This window comes from Ranitomeya variabilis, chromosome 4 (genome assembly GCF_051348905.1).
Source record: "Ranitomeya variabilis isolate aRanVar5 chromosome 4, aRanVar5.hap1, whole genome shotgun sequence".
NCBI lineage: Eukaryota > Metazoa > Chordata > Amphibia > Anura > Dendrobatidae > Ranitomeya > Ranitomeya variabilis.
Genome location: NC_135235.1, coordinates 199,290,711 through 199,308,499, shown reverse-complemented (window position 1 = coordinate 199,308,499; position 17,789 = coordinate 199,290,711). Strand labels below are relative to the sequence as shown.

General features: G+C 41.8%; 1 protein-coding gene across 2 annotated transcripts in view; it reads right to left on the bottom strand.

The window, feature by feature from the left end:
* The window catches only part of TTYH1 (tweety family member 1), a 193,793-nt gene that overhangs the window by 112,838 nt on the left and 63,166 nt on the right, over positions 1–17,789 (bottom strand). For both annotated transcript variants that reach the window (XM_077259616.1, XM_077259618.1), the window contains exon 2: positions 5,925–6,097. In XM_077259616.1, the coding sequence (XP_077115731.1) occupies positions 5,925–6,097 (173 nt within the window). The remainder of the gene's footprint in view (positions 1–5,924; positions 6,098–17,789) is intronic.

Below are 17,789 nucleotides of genomic sequence, written 5' to 3'. Positions count from 1 at the left end.
TCACTGTCATTGGACTTTCTTGACTTTCTAAGGAAGAAAGATGAGCAAGTGACCAAAAGTTACCTCTTCTGTCTGTCTACTTTTTTTAGGAGGAACCTACATCATAGCTCATGGAAAACTTCCTGTGCAGGAAGAAAGAGGAGAAAAAATGTAACACTAATAAAAAATGCAGATATATAATTCATGGTCTTCAGAAAGCTGTTAAAGAGAATTTGTCAGTAGGATCAATCCTATTAAACGATCTATATGGGCATATAGGTCATAGGAAGCTGAATAAAATGACACATTGATATCTACGATCCGATGTCTTATTCCAGAGGAATCCACATTTTCATAATATATAAATTATCTATTAAGATCTATGGGCCAGACATAGATCTCCCCAAGAATCTGCCTATAGGGCTAATTTTAAATGAAAGGGGGTGTTACCAGTGTGACACATGTAAATCAGGAGAGAGGACTGTCAATCATTACATGTCTCACACTGGTAACTTCCCCTAAACTAACTTCTGGAGGTAGATTCTCAGATAGATCTATGTCCCACGTATAGATCTCAGCAGCTTATTTATATATTAAGAAAGTGTGGATTTCTCTAGAATAAGACATCGAATCACAGAATTCAAGGTATCTGTCATGATCCAGACCGGGTTTTGGGTCTTTTCTCTCCTTTCCCGGTCTGGTCATGTCAGGGGATACCTTTCTCTGGTTCGTTCTGGTGCCGGGTCTGCTATTTCTCTGCTCTGCCTGCAGGCAGTGCCAGTTATATTTCCTGCCTACGGTGTGTGTAGCTGGCTCTGGTGAGACCCTGATTTGTCCTGCTGCATTTAGCTGCTTTGCCCGTGTCTGTTCATTCCTCTCTTCCTACCCAGACTCTATGTGTCCCTGTGTGTTTGGATTCCCCGGTACATGACTCTGCTTTGGCTCTGACCTGATTCTGTCTCTTCCCTCCGGTACTTCCGCTACGGACTGTTACTGACCTTTCAGCGCTCCTCTGACTCTGTGATTGGGATTTCCCTTTGTACTATGCTACTCTCTGGTATCGACCTGGCTTGTCTGACTCTTCTGCAGCCACCTGGTGGTAGGCTCGCTGCAGTTCTGTTGGTCTGCTCTGAGCAGTTTTTTTAGCCCTCTTTCCACTCTGCTGCCATCTATTGGAGTTTGCATTTACCTGCAGTGCTGCAGTGTGACAGTATCATTTTATTCAGCTTCCTATGACCTGCATGTCTGTAAAGACGACTTAGGACGAGTGATCCTACTGACATATTCCCTTTTTTAGAAGAGCATGAAGGCTCAGTACCTAGTACTGTTGTCTTATAGCACTTTGGTCCTGAGTTTGAATCTATCAAGGACAATATTTCCATAGGGTTATTATGTTCTAGTATGTGGAGGTGATCTTCTCAAACTCCAAAAACAAAGTGATACTGTTGGCCTACTCTTTGATGGGACATGACTCGTGGGCCTTCCTACCAGCTAAGGCTCTGTTCACATATCTGCTGTGACTTTCCAGTTGTATTTTACAATTTAGAAACAGAATAAGTGATTTGTTGTATCAGTTATGCAAATGAAAGTCGAGGGGCCTTATTGATTACTTGGCCTCAATTTTTTAAGATAGAAAAAAAATCCTGCATGTAGAACTTTCAGAAGAAAGCGGGAACTCAGGTGGACCCCATAATATTCCATTGAACACGCTTACCTCCATTTGCATAACCGATGCAACGGATCATTTGTTCCGTTTGTTTGTAAAGACACCGTAGGGCGCCAAGTCATTGATTACTAGCCAAAACTCCATACACTGTAATCCATTCTTTTAACGTATACAGCCAAAAGAAAGATTCCAGCTCCCTGCATTTGCAGTTAGATCCCGTACAGGTTCTTGGTGCACGGATCCATACATGTGGGGTCAGTAGTGTTTCTGACTTGAACAGTAATAATCCAGAATAGGGTTTGTTCTGCCGGAAAACTTCAAACTTTATGCCACATCAATCTAAAAGCATCAAGACAACTGGGGTCAGCCATTTTGAACCAGTTCGAAACGCGCGTAGCCCAATTGCAATGGACTTGATGAAGTTTTTAGGTAGAATGGACCATATCATGGATTATCATTCTTTTAACATATTGGATAAGGTATGTCAAAGTACGGCACACATTGACATATGTCAGCCCTTTATGTACTGCACATACCACATATATTCGTACCAATGTCTTTCCTAATAGTTTTACTCTTTAAACTGTACCAATTAGTTACAAAGAAAGTGTAGAACTCCATAAAGGTCTTGGAAAGTTGAAAAAACTCAATGATCTTGATTTCTTTTGTCTTTTCCTGTAGAAGTATAACCACGGGGGGTTGTACATCAGTTGGAACATTCAGAGAACACCTGCTTAAAGTGGGACTTACCACCAGACATAAAGTAATATTAGCCGTAGGATGGCTGATAAGCTTTGAAGACTTAATTTATCAGGTTGTCTGATATGTATTGCGATGTGATGACTCGGAATAAGGATTTATCCTTTAGAGCTGATACATTTAATCTCTTCATTGTTAGATGGGACTGCAGAGAATGGCTCTGTGTTGTATGGTAGACTAGGTAGCTTACGATGAGCTGCTGTAGTCTTGGAGCAAACATCTTAGAGAATCATCAAAGCTAACCAAGAAGTAAAGAGCATCTCTTATGGCAAAGTTTTCCAAGTAATTGATTGACATATAGAAAAATAGAAAAGGCTTGCCATGAATCCTTGTTCTTTATGTTCAATGTTAATACACAACTGGGCATGGGAAATGAGGCATGAAAAAGGTCTGGCTTTTAGAAGGGGCATATTCTTGACAAAAATTGTCCTTCAACCATAATCTAGGATCTCATGCCCCACCACTTCTAAAAAACTAATGCTATGTATAACATAGCAGTGTGAAATTAATAGGTACCTTGTTATAGATGTATCTGAGATAATATCTTGGTTGACGCAAAATAGATCTAAAGACCTCAATACACATTAGATGAAAGTTGGTCAAACCAGCCAGTGTTATCAGCTGAAGTATATTGAGGCCTCCCAACTCTCCGCCAACAGCTTATGTTAGGGGAAATAAGAATTGAGCAGATGCAATTTTAACGTTTTTGTATTCAGGGAAGATGTTGGTATATAAAAGTCTTGGAGCAGCATTCTCCTCTCTCCCCATTTAAAACACTTGAACATTTGGCTGAACACATTTGAGTGTAGGGTGTCGGGATAGATAGCAGTCTGCCAAGTGAACGTTTGGTTGACAGATATCTCAGGTGTATGGCCGGCTGAAAGCTTTTTTGACAGCCTCATGACATTGACCTTTCCACCAGTGTGAAGCTGAACTCTTCAAATAGTTTTTTATCTTGTTATTATGGTACTGTTTAATATGTTCTTCTTGATACTGTATATATGCAGTTTTATAAAGAAAATAAACTACAGGTAACTGGATGTAAATGTTTTGGCAATTAGTTAGTCTGGAGTATTCAGGTGTGTGTTAACACAATGCAGGAAACACATCAGCAATGATCTCAAAGAAGCAATTGTTGTTGCCCCACAAGCAATTAGAGTCCATCGTTGTACAGTGATAAAGATTCAATATTGGAAATAATTCAAGACAGTTGTCAATATTTCCAGGAACAAACATCCCAGGAAATTCACCCCTAGGTCAGACTGTACAATGCCCAGAAAAAAAAACTAAAGAGATACAGCTCAGACTCTAAAGGCCTCTGTTAGAACATTGAATATTCAAGTACATGACAGTACAAATAGAAAAGACTGAACATGTACTGTATGGCTTGTTTGGAAGGGATGCCAGAAGAAAAAGAATATGGCAGCATACTGTACCTAAAGCTTTCAGAATTGCACCTGTACAAACCAAAAGACTTTTGGCGCAATGTTCTTTGGACAGATGAGACCAAAATGGAAATATTGGGCCATAAAAAAATCAAACGCAACATATCAGCACAATCACATCATGTCAAGCACATTGATGGAAGGTTGATGATTTGTGGTTCTTTTGCAGTCACAGAAATTGAGAACCTTGTAGTCATTAAGTTGACTCTTCTTTACTGTAAGAGCAGTGAGATTATGGAACTTTGCTACATTATGTTGTAATGGTTGATTCACTACTAAAATTCAAAAAAGGCCTTGTGTACCTTTCTTGAAAAATGTAACATTATAGGCTACGGGCACTAAATTCTGTGATGGGACGTATGTGGAGTCTGTAAGGAATTTTTCCCCTAATATAGAGCTATTAGTGTCTGATCCATGGGGTTTTTTCATACCTATGAATCAACATGTTAGGCTATAGGTTGAACTCAATGGACTTAAATTTACCTTCAACATTAAAAGCTACGAAACTATGATTATGAATTTCTCTATGTAAAAATAGTATAAGGTATGGAAATGTGAGACCATCTAAAGCCTGGGCTAAACAGGTTTATGCAATAAAACAATAAACCCAAGCACAACAGTAAATCTATATCATAATGTCTGAAAAAGAAAAGAATCAAGGTATTAATCAAGGTATTGCAATTGCCCATATCAAATTCCAGACCTCAACCCTTTTTTGAAGCTATGGTGGGATCTTAAGAGAGATTTGTATAAACAAATGACCACAAACCTCAATGAACGTAAACATTGTGAAAAAGAGTGGCCAAAATTCCTCCAGGATGATGTGGGAGTTTGATAAAGTCCTACAGCAAATGATTACTTCAAGTTATTGCTGCTAAAACTGGGTCTACAAGCTATTGCTTCATGGGGTGAACTTAATTTTTCACACACTACTTCTGCATTTTGGTATAGTTTTTGTTAAAAAATGTCATGTTGTATAGTAATTTGTCATTTGTTTATCTGAGGCTGTATTTACCTAATCTTAAGACCTTGTAAGGACCAGATTTTTTTAGATTTTCAAGAAGATATCCTTAGTTTTTTCACAACTGTATTTATTGGAGTTGTCCCCTACTTTAAGAGTCATTCTTATTGTGCCCAGGTAATAAGTAAATAATGTCTATAGTCTCATCACCTCCCTGACCGGCCCCGCTCCTCTACCCTTGACATTGCGTCTAACACTGGTCTTCAGGAAACAATATCTGGTGGAGAATGGTGACGTCAAGTGACAAATGCAGCCAATCAGTTTCTACTGATAGTATGAAAGAGGAAACTCGCACAAGTATCCTGCCGATCAGCAACCGCTGACGGGTTGTGGAGCTCACGACAGCCCCTTAACAGATGTTGATATCAAGAGACAGGTGAGGAACACATTATCTAAGGTGGAGAAGTGGAGTCAGTCTGGAAGGTGAATATAGTTTTTTATTATTTATTTCCCCGGGTTTGAAATTTACGATATCTTTAGCACCCAAGTTACAACTCATTGATGACATTTTACCAAAATACATGCAAAACAAAAGTAATTCAAAACTGTCAAAAATAATTCCAGTTCTGATTTACCGGGTAATCTAGAGCTAGCCCCAGTTCCTGTTTTCGCAACTTTTGCAGTGAGAGAGGGCAAAAAATGCAAGGCTTAAAGAGCTAGAAGGGTAGATTTTTTTGCATGTCTATACTTTCCCAAGTTTTACTTGACTTTACGTTAGGGCAATGTCTGTAAATCTAACACCTTGGTGGTCCCAGTTACTGGCGGACACAGACAGAAGAGGGCCCCTGTGCAAAAACAAGATATGGGCCCTTTGCAGTCCAATAGTACATCATAATGCACAATTCCATCAGCATTGGAGATGGATGTGGACCCCTTACCTCTTAGGCCCCTGTGCGGCTAGACAGGTTGCACCAATGATATGCCCATCCCTGGTCCTGGTATTAGCAGAATATTTGCATATTACATGAGTACACCAGACATTTTTCTATTAGTTTAACCTTGTATGCTATTATACAGATTCAGTTTCACCGAATGAATAGCGATGGCGACTTACCAGCATATGATGACTGCCGCGACGCAGCTCCAGGTGACGCAGCAGACGCGATTGCTCTTAGAGTCTTCTTCTTCCTGAGGACTGCAGCAGCAGAATCGGATTAAATACACACAGATTAAGACAAGGCTGATGGCCAGGCAAAGTCCTGCAATGCCAGCTAAGAAAAGAAGAGCCTAGAGGACAGAAGAGAAAACATATATTTAGGATTCAGATGTTTCAGGATGTTCCAGCATTCCTTACATAGTCCCATAGGAAATCTGAGTACTATGGATGCAGCCCCAGATACCAAGAGGTTCCTCACAAATCCCATATATCAATTCTCATTTATGGAAAGCCAATTATATACAATGTGTGCACAATTATTAGGCAAGTTGTATTTTAGACGATTATTTTTATTATTGATCAACAACTATGTTCTCAATCAACCCAAAAGACTCATAAATATCAAAGCTTAATATTTTTGGAAGTTGGAGTGGTTTTTTTTTAGATTTGGCTATCTTAGGAGGATATCTGTTTGTGCAGGTAACTATTACAGTGCAGAATTGTTAGGCAACTTAATAAAAACCAAATATATTCCCATCTCACTTGTTTATTTTCACCACGTAAACCAATACAACTGCACAAAATTTAGAAATAAACATTTCTGACATGCAAAAATAAAACCCCAAAAAATTAGTGACCAATATAGCCACCTTTCTTTATGATGACACTCAGCAGCCTTCCATCCATAGAATCTGTCAGTTGCTTGATCTGTTTACGATCAACATTGCGTGCAGCAGCCACCACAGCCTCCCAGACACTGTTCCAAGAGGTGTACTGTTTTCCCTCCCTGTAGATCTCACATTTTATGAGGGACCACAGGTTCTCTATGGGGTTCAGATCAGGTGAACAAGGGGGCCGTGTCATTTCTTTTCCTACTTTGAGACCTTTACTGGCCAGCCACGCTGTGGAGTAGTTGGAGGCATGTGATGGAGCATTGTCCTGCATGAAAATCATGTTTTTCTTGAATGATACCGACTTCTTCCTGTACCACTGCTTGAAGAAGTTGTCTTCCAGAAAGTGGCAGTAGGTCTGGGAGTTGAGCTTCACTCCATCCTCAAGCCGAAAAGGTCCCACAAGTTCATCTTTGATGATACCATCCCATATCAGTACCCCACCTCCACCTTGCTGGCATCTGAGTCGGAGTGGAGCTCTCTGCCCTTTACTGATCCAGCCTCTGGCCCATCCATCTGGCCCATCAAGAGTCACTCTAATTTCATCAGTCCATAAAACCTTTGAAAAGTCAGTCTTAAAATATTTCTTGGCCCAGTCTTGATGTTTTATCTTATGTTTCTTGTTCAAAGGTGGTTGTTTTTCAGCCTTCCTTACCTTGGCCATGTTCCTGAGTATCGCACACCTTGTGCTTTTTGTTACTCCAGTAACGTTGCAGCTCTGAAATATGGCAAAACTGGTGGCAAATGGCATCTTGGCAGCTTCACGCTTGATTTTCCTCAATTCATGGGCAGTTATTTTGCGCCTTTTTTGCCCAACACGCTTCTTGCGACCCTGTTGGCTATTTGCCATGAAACGCTTGATTGTTCGGTGATCATGCTTCAAACGTTTGGCAATTTCAAGACTGCTGCATCCCTCTGCAAGACATCTCACAATTTTGGACTTTTCAGAGCCCGTCAAATCTCTCTTCTGACCCATTTTTGCCACATGAAAGGAAGTTGCCTAATAATTAAGCACACCATATATAGGGTTTTGATGTCATTAGATATCACCCCTCCTCATTACAGAGATGCACATCACCTGATTTACTTACTTGGTAGTTGGCTCTCAAGTCTGAACAGCTTGGAGTAGGACAACATGTATAAAAAGTATCATGTGATCAAAATACAACTTGCCTAATAATTCTGCACACAGTGTAAATACTTCCTGCACTAGATACAGTATTTATCTGAAAAAGTTATAGAGCCAAAAGGATTTGAGGGAGTCTGTCAGCACCAAATTACTGTTCAAACCATGCATGGGCACTGGGTGCACCCGTGGTGTGACCCAGCAGTTTGGAGCACCTTTCCAACCTACATGTTTTTCACCTATCTCCAGCCTTCATTGGCTTATGTAAAATCGGACTTGGCAATTAAGGAAGAGTATGCCAAAGCTAAATGGACAAGTAGATTATAAGGTGCACTGAACTGTTTCGCCACACTACCGGTGCACCCAGTGTATGCGTGTGGTTTGTACAGTCATTTTGCACTGACAGACTCCCTTTAAATTATTTCTCTTGGTGGATACTGGCGGAAATCATAAGAAAATCAAACTCCCCATATGCTTTCGGGAATAAAGTAATTGAAAAAATGCAAATTAGACATAATTTCACTCTAAACAACAAAATTGTTGGGACCTTTCCAAAAATGTGGGTAAACAACTTTGTTTCAAGCATGTGATGCTTGTTCACACTCACCCGTGGCAAGTAACAGGTGTGGGCAATATGAAAATCACACCTGAAACCAGATAAAAAGGGGAGAAGTTGACTCAATCTTTGCACTGTGTGTCTGTGTGTGCAACACTAAGGGTGGAGAACAGAAAGAGGAGAAGAGAACTGTCTGAGGACTTGACAACCACAATTGTTGAAAAATTGAATTTGAATGTATTTTTGATTTTGCATCAAATCCACAATGGCAAAATCTGCACCAAAATTTGTAAATTTATCAACAGATTCTGGTGCATATTCTTTGTAGATTTCCCAAGTACTGTATTTCTCCAAAAAGTTGGAAATCCGCAGTATAAATTGTCATGCTGTAGATGTAAAATCTGCAGTGCAGCTCAATTTACGGTGTGGATTTTCTTTCCAGCGTCTGGATGAGAATTTTGTAAGATCTTATCAACAGTAGATTTTAGGGCCTTGAATTAATTTTTGAAAGACAAAATAAACGTTTTAGAGAATGGATAACTTTTCAATGTACAGTACCTGCTAAGACACCATTAAAATTATTGTTTTTTTTTTCTGATTTAAAGCAATTTGGCATAGATTTCCTATTATTGAACCCTATAAAAGACATCACAGCAGTTTACTTGGAGAATCTTTAATAAACAGTTTTGTGAAAATTAAGTTTTTCAAAAATTCAGCAATTCTAATACATTTTTATGTACAAAGTTATCATTTTTTTTAAATAAAATGTAATAATTCTCAGTTTGTGACCACTAGAGATGTCAAGGAGGCAGAAAACTGAGATTAATACAGTATGAATAATAAAATATGATTTTCCTTTATTTTTTTTTAAACATGGCAGCTTTGTAGATTAAAACATCCGTACAGCCAGGAAGTTCTGAGTTATCAACTCCAATTACATGAATAAGTTGTAAGCTTCAAGGTTATACCGCCTGTCATCTGAGATACTTCCTGGCAGAGATTTAAAGTGGTTAGTCAGCTGAATCCTCGATATACAGGAACCACATATGTGGTGATCTACGGTTGCACTCATTCACATCAAGCATACAACGCATTGATTATTATAGTTGCTATGTTTTTATAGTATGCGGTTAATATTGTGGGGACTCCCCCAGTTTAGGACTACCGTAATTTTCTCCTTCTGGAGGATTGAATTGCATGGACAGCCCACTGTCTAATGTTGCGCTGTGTAATGCTTCATTTCTCCTGTTGGTGGAGCTGCATAAAAATTAAACACTTGCTACAAAGTCAATTCTTGCAAATCATTGGGTTTTACAGAAGTGGAAAATTCTGTGAAAACCTTATTATTGGAAATCTACTAAAAAAAGGATTATCATTAGTGGATAACCCCATTCAATCATAAAATTAACATAAATTGTCCAAACTTCCCAAACGATAACACAAACTACTTATAACTAAGTATATATCATCCTCTGGTAGATTCCACATCATATGTTATTTCTTGGGGAGCAGTCAGACGGACCAAGATCACGGACTGGCAGGTCGGCTCTACCGACCCAAGCGTAACAGCTGCCATAGAAATACATGAGGCTGTCACTCTGGGGTCGGGAAAACCACTGGCCAATTCGGACAGTTCATGCTCTGCATTTGGTCCCATATATACGACCATCTGATTGTACCCAAACGGTGATAAATGATAAGGCTATAAGAAAGTTTTGCCGCAAAAAATTATAGGGGTTGTCCCTGGAAAAAATATATACAACCTTTCTGTAGGCTAAGTGATAACTTACTTGATCGGTGGAGGTCCGACCACTGGGACATGTACCAGTTGGCAGAATGGAGAATTTTTATACTCGCTACAAAATGGATCGGCACGTTGAATGACCAATGACCACTCCACTCATTCTCTATGGGGCTCCCAGAAGAAGCCAAGTTCGGCGGAATGAATAGAGTGGCAGTCAAGCATGGGCACTGGCGCTCCATTTAAAAGGAGAAAAAAGTACCCTATTCTGGTGGTTGGTGCTGGTCACAGAGTTCGGACAACCACCGATCACCATAAGTGATACTTTGTTTTCACTGGACAAACCCATTTAGTGGGCACAGTCCTTTCGCAAAAGTTGAATCCATCTACTAAGTAAGACTGCCGACCAACCATAAGTAGCCATCCATCATAAATTGCCATCTATTTTATCTCACAAGACAACAGCCAAGAATTGAAGTTGGGAAGTTGTTGGGTCGTCCATTGAATCGGTATTTTGCTCAAGGTGGAAAATAGCACTGTGTATACTGGGAAAGGGGAGCAGATGGAATTAAAAAAATGCTGCCATATGTGTCTCTGTATTTATGCAATTAATGAGCATAATCTTTCATCAAGCTTTGAAAAACAAGATTTTCATGAAAAATTAGCAAATATTTTAGACATAAATAAGGAGAAACAGATTGAATCGGCAGGAGATTTTCACATATTGCTGAGAACTAGTATTAAACAGAAAGTTGACACTCAAAACCGAAGTTTAATTGTAGATAAGTTCTTGAAACAAGATACATTTTTATAGAAATATCCTGAATTTTTTCCAAGTTCTGCAGTAAAAGGGACAGAAATTTGTGATATTTTCTACCCAGAAGGAAAGAGGATCCAGTTATGGGAGAGAGGGTTGTGTAATCATCTCTCAAATAAGGAAGGTTTAGCCCATGTTTCAGCACTTCTGGAATAGTCCTGGGGGCGGGAATTAAACATCACTCTTTAACCAACTGAGAAGTTGTGAACTATGCTTTTGTGGTTCATTTTCTGGAAAGGTTCACAAAAAATACATAAAAGTACATACCGTGGTCACCCAGAAAGCAAATCAAGATTTTGATAGGATTTCACCAAGTTGTACATTCTTTCCTATCTGTGGCTAACATAATAAACACCGGATAAGATGAGCAGATTGATATACAGTATAATTGCGACAAAAAACAATTTGCTTTTTGTTCATTTAATTCTTAATTTCTATACCTAGGAGTTCAGAGGGCGGTCTCACTTATTGATTGACAGTTATTAGAGATGGTGGTCCCCTGGATGTTTGGGTTTGACTGGTTTGGCCGAACAGTTTAAAAAAAGTTTGGGTTTGGGTATCAGAACAGTACCCGGACCTGAGCCTGAACCCTATTCATTGGAATGGGGGGCCCGAACATCCAGTGTTTGCCATGCTGTCATGTGCATAACAGCATGGCAAACACTGCTTCTGATCAGTTAAATCATCCCCGCCGGTCAGACAGATGCGTTCTCCACGCTGTCATTTGAGCCCGTAGCTGAGAATGGAGGTAAAAAGTTTACCTTCGGTCACTGGTTTTGGTTGATGTGACTACTGCTCCCATCAGCCTACGCCTGCTGGCTCTAATAACATCGAAAGCAGGCGGTCTCTTATGGGAGTATTCATTGGCCGGCAAACACTGCTTCTGATTGGTGATAAAATTATTCTGCTAATCAGTTGCGGTTCCCATGCTGTCAAACGTCAACGTGAGCCCGCAGCTGGGATCAGAGGTAAAAAGTTTCCCTCCGGTCACTGACGTCGGCTGATGGGACCACTGCTCCCATCAGCCAATTTCGGCTGCCACTAATAACAGTGAGAGCAGGCGGCAGCTGATTGGAGTATTCATCAACCGGCGCCTGTGCTCTAAATAAATAATAATTTAAAAAAACAGCGTCATTTTGATAACCAGCCTGCACATGACAGCGCGACAAACACCTGATGATCGGGGGGACTGACCCGTAGAGTAACGCAGACTTTCTGGTGAAGTCCGTGTTCTGCTGAGCGCTCCTATGTTCTTTATGAGAGAGCTGCTGCCAGACATCTCTTAGTGATCAGAAGGAGTGGCAGTCCAAAATCGGACATGCCAGATCCTTATCTCCTCCGACAGTCGTCTGTCGGGGACCCGCATGTTGTGCTGTTGGCTGAGCTCCTCAATATCAGCTAGTTTGGCTTTAGACTCGTTGCTTAAGATACTTTCCAAATGTAGAATATTTCTGAGTGCTCGCGTTCCATGTTTCTATGTCGGAGTGATTTAATAGATCGTATCTCCCCCTGTTGATTTCAAGGGAATGGCTCTGAGAATAATTTTGTATGACTCAGACGTAGCTCATTATTTAATGGGATGCTTGGAGAAGTCAGTATAAGCAGACGGTGAGGTCACCCTCTAAATCACCCAAAATAGGGATCATAATTGAGAATGTAAATAGGGAATGTATCTGACAACTGCAGAATATATAATTGCAGTCTGAGGTTGTGTATCAAAGCCGTCTGCTGCAAAACTAGGTCAGTATTGTATTGTGGAAGCCATAAGATGATCACTGCACCCAAAGGCTCTTTTTAGCCAAGAGATGTTTCTGCTAATTATACTACATGCTCCACTTTATGGGAAACAAGACTGCACATCTTCAACTAGAAATGGAATAATTTCTATTTAACGGGGTTGTCTTATGAAGGCAACCCCTTGTCCAGGTGCTGTACTAATGTGATGGTCCTAAAGGAGGGGTCCCAAGTGGTTCGCCAAATACAAGTGTGCACCAATAAAACTATGTTGTAGAATTACTGAAACTTAGCATCAAGTTCATAAACATTTGACTGGCATTTGATATCAGGCCAGATTAAATTCAGCTAGCTGTTGAATCAAGATAATGTGACAGACACTTGGCAAGATATTGGCAAGTGATAGGCATTTGGCAAGATAAAGCACCACTTGGTGTTTTCCTAGGGGGGCTGGTTTGAGACTTCATTTTCAATATTAGAGAAAAGGCAATTCTAATGTGGAAGCTCCTCCTGACATGTCTACTTTAGCAGATATAGTACTCATATTCCTTAAGAAATAATAATTGTGGCACATCTTATATAGAAGTGCTGCACTGTACTAGTCTTCCGTTATTCCTCCTGGAAATATATGAATACACTAAAAACCGGGAACACAATCTTTCCTCTTATCAAGAGGATAGCTAATGAATGTAGTAATCCTAAAAGTCAATATCGACCGTTTAACAAGCCTTGCCGCATGACTAAAGGTACCTTCACATGAAGCGACGCTGCAGCGATAGCGACAACAATGCCGATCGCTGCAGCGTCGCTGTTTGGTCGCTGGAGAGCTGTCACACAGACCGCTCTCCAGCGACCAACGATGCCGAGGTCCCCGGGTAACCAGGGTAAACATCGGGTTGCTAAGCGCAGGGCCGCGCTTAGTAACCCGATGTTTACCCTGGTTACCAGCATAAAAGTAAAAAAAACAAACAGTACATACTCACCTGCGCGTCCCCCAGCGCAGGGGCGTAGCTAGAGCTTTTGCCGCCCGGGGCTGTTCCCGAGTTTGGCGCCCCCCCCCCCCCCCCCCCGAACTTATGTGATTTTCACACTCAGTCATGTACCGACGAGCTCCTCTCCCTTAAGCTCCCAATGTTCAGTGAAAAACTGAGAGAAGCAGAAGAGAAGCTCGTTGTTACAGGACCATGAGTATGAAAGTCGCATATGAGTGAAGTGTCCATGTGTCGACGACTGGAACCTGCAGAGCTGAATCCTGACATCGCAGCTTCTGAAATCTCACAACGCATGCACTGCACACTTTTAGGATTCTCCCTTGCCGGTGGACAGTCATGTCAGCACAAGTATGCGATTTGTATACTTCTGACCACATTCCGACTAGATGTGCGCGGCCTCGCTCACTTCATTTTCATTGAGTGAGGCCACTCATGTCTAGTCAGCACGTGACCGCACATATGTAAAATCGCCAGCATGAGAGAATCCTGACAGTGTGCAGGGCGCACTGGGAGAATTCAGGAGTCTGCAGTCACAAAGAATGACTGCAGACTCATCACAAACCAGGACATCCCCTTTAATGCTCCTAACATAAATAAAAACATGAGTTAGTCAGTATCACAAATAACATTTACATCGGGGTACCTTATAGATGACGTCGTCTCTGGAGTTGTTCTCCTTCATTTGTTCATCTTGTCCAGATCCCATGAGGCGTTTTCTCATCCACAGCCGTCTCTGCAGACTTCCATCTTCTTCGCTCTTTTGCAGAAAATCTCCACATGACGCCCTTAAAGATAGAAGTGTCATTATAATGCTCCTGTATAAAAAATTGCCCCTCACTATATTGTCTGCATAAAACATGACCCCCACATTGTCCCTCTTATGGTACACGCTCTTTACACGGACCTCCCCTTTCTATACCGGACCCCTCTTCACACTGTCCTCTCATACTGTGTCCCCCTATAGGGCCCAGTATTTATACTGTACTCTCTCATCACACTCCCCCTCCTTGGTATACTGTCCCCTCCTGGCTGTGCCCTTACACTGTCCCCCCATGCTACGCATGCACACATCCCAACACCCTCACTCCCCGTACTCCCTGTCCACATACGTTTTTCACATCGCTACTCATACTGTGTCCGCATACATTCCCGTTTGACCCCAAACTGTCTGCACCCATCCCCCATACTGTTTCCTCATATATGCCCCCCATCTCCCCCTTTGCGCTTCATTTTGTGTCCTCAGATCTTCCCACACATTAAATCCCCCCATCCCCATGACAAATCTCCTCCCACACACAATAAATACCCCATCTCCACTCATATTAAATCTCCCCCCCACAATAAATCCCCCCTCCCTACTCACATTAAATCTCCCCCCCACAATAAATCCACCCATCTCCACTCATATTAAATATCCCCCATCCAATAATATATCACCCCACCCCCACTCACATTAAATCCCCCCACAATATACCCCCCATCCCCACTCACAGTAATCCCCCCCACAATGTATGCCCCCCATCCCCACTCACAGTAAATCCCCCCCCCCCCCAATGTATGCTTCGGTGTCTTCAGCTCCACTGGAGCACTTACCACCGCTCTGTGTCTCCTGCTCGATCTGCAGCTCCTGCTTCTGCCGCGCAGGTGAGTGACGTCAGCAGCGTGATCACATGACCTGATCACGCTGCTGGCGTCGCTCTGACCCGGCAGTCAGAGCTTCAATTGTACTCGCATCACAGATACGAGTACAATTGAACACACTGGGAGCCGCGCGCCGCAGCTTCTCTGTGCCGGCTGTCAGCTTGACAGTCGGCACAGAGAACAGCCGACTCCCAGTGCCGGGGGAGACACTGTGGACCGCCGCTTTAGGCGGCCCGACTGCGCCCCCTTGCCGGCTGCAGCCGCTGCACTGACTCACCCCCCGCATTGTGCCGCCCCCCGCATTGTGCCGCCCGGGGCGGACCGCCCCCCCCGCCCCCACCTTCCTACGCCACTGCCCCAGCGTCTGCTTCCTGACACTGACTGAGCTCCGGCCCTAACAGCACAGCGGTGACGTCACCGCTGTGCTTTCACTTTCACTTTAGGGCCGGCGCTCAGTAAGTGTCAGGAAGCAGACGCTGGGGGACGCGCAGGTGAGTATGTACTGTTCGTTTTTTTTACTTTTACGCTGGTAACCAGGGTAAACATTGGGTTACTAAGCGCGGCCCTGCGCTTGGTTACCCGATGTTTACCCTGGTTACCAGTGTAAAACATCGCTGGTATCGTTGCTTTTGCTTTCAAACACAACGATACACGGCGATCGGATGACCAAATAAAGTTCTGGACTTTATTCAGCGACCAGCGACATCACAGCAGGATCCTGATCGCTGCTGCGTGTCAAACTAAACGATATCGCTAGCGAGGACGCTGCAACGTCACGGATCGCTAGCGATATCATTACAAAGTCGTTTCGTGTGAAGGTACCTTAAGGATAAGAAGCCAAATCAGGAACTCCATTTGAAGAAACATGTTTTGGGATCATGCCCCTCCTCAGTGCAGAGCATGAGATGTGATTTGTCTGAGTGAGAGGCCTCTGACTGGAGGGAACGTTCTCTTTGTGGAGAATGCCAGGTCACCGTAAGGAGACTTTTAGGCCATGCAAAGCTCCACTGGGAATTTAAATATTCAAATAGTCTTTTCATAGAGGAAAAGAACATAACCTCTAGCACTACCTATTGGATGCAACAATCTAAAAAACTTTCAACACTAACTGGACAGTGTCAGACTGCGTAGGGACATAAACTATTATTGTTATTATTAGTTGTAATCATATACATAGCTTTCAACTCTATCGGAACTTCTGGGAGGTTTAGGGGAAAAAAGGACACCTCCTGGACTCCAGAAAGTATAGCCAAATCTATTGAGGCTTGCTCTAGAAAAACCCAGAGGTTTCCTGTGCGTGATGCAGGGAACTTTCATCTTCGAATGGAGCTCTGATATTCAGAGGTACATTCAGGAGGTGCAAGACAAGGGCGTCACAGAGGTGTGACCTTGAAAAAAGGTGAATAGTTATGCAAAACATTTTTAGCAGTGCAAAATGAGAGCCACACCACCGAATTATCTGCACTACCACTTTGAGGGTCTTGGAAAATAAGGCATTGAGGAACAGCTTGAACAACTTCTCCTCAAAATATACATTTTATTTGGTACTTTTTAGTCAAAAAATTCTAAATATGTGAAATATCAAATAAATACATCACTGATTTTTGGAGATATACTATAGGAAATATTACAAAAAATAAATACCAACAAGCCAATAAATTCCTATAATTATTGCCTTTATCCCCTTGACAAAGCATAAAGCAAAACGCTAATCACAAAGTTACATGCCTACAGTCAAATAATAACTATACAATTGAGCATATAAAATCTAAATTCAATACACCAGACAATATGGCAAATTGTACAGGGTTAAACTGATAGTAGTTACCCAACCACGTGATTACTGGCTGTGCCCTGATGAAAGTTTCACTTCATGCTTTGTCAAAGGGATAAAAGATAGAGGATTTTTTATGTAATGTCCCTTATGACTATACCTTTCTATTGCTGGAAATAAATCTGTGATGTATTTATATTATTCTACTGATAAAATTTGTATTTAACGTATTAAAGTGTTGTATATTGTTTGTAGGAGTCACATTTTATTGGTACATACTAGGAGGCCCAAATTGTAGTTTAGTTTTGATTTATTACTCTTCAAAATAGCTGTTCAATTTGGGAACATTGAGGTGATTTCGTCCACTATAGTAATCGGTGGGAGACCCTTAGTGACCTAATATTTATCTTCGAACCAGAGAAAGGTGATGGATGATTTTCTCTGGAATGTTTTTTGTCTACAGATCAAGCTATGGTCAAGTTATCTCATATTAAGATTAAGGGCCAGGATTGGACTGGCCCATCAGAGAACCGGAGAATCCTCCGGTGGGCCCTGACTTCTCCTTCAGGAGAGTTAATAGTGCAATCCTTGCAGCTGCTATTGGGCTCATGAGTGGGACATAAAGGTGGGCCTTCAGAATCAAATCCTCTGGTGGGCCCAATGTTCTTCAGTCTGACACTGGTACGTGTCAATTCAGACATCCAATTTTTCCTCGTACGAGAAAAACGGACCGATTATTGTCATCAACAGTCTGGTCCAAGTGTCATCCAT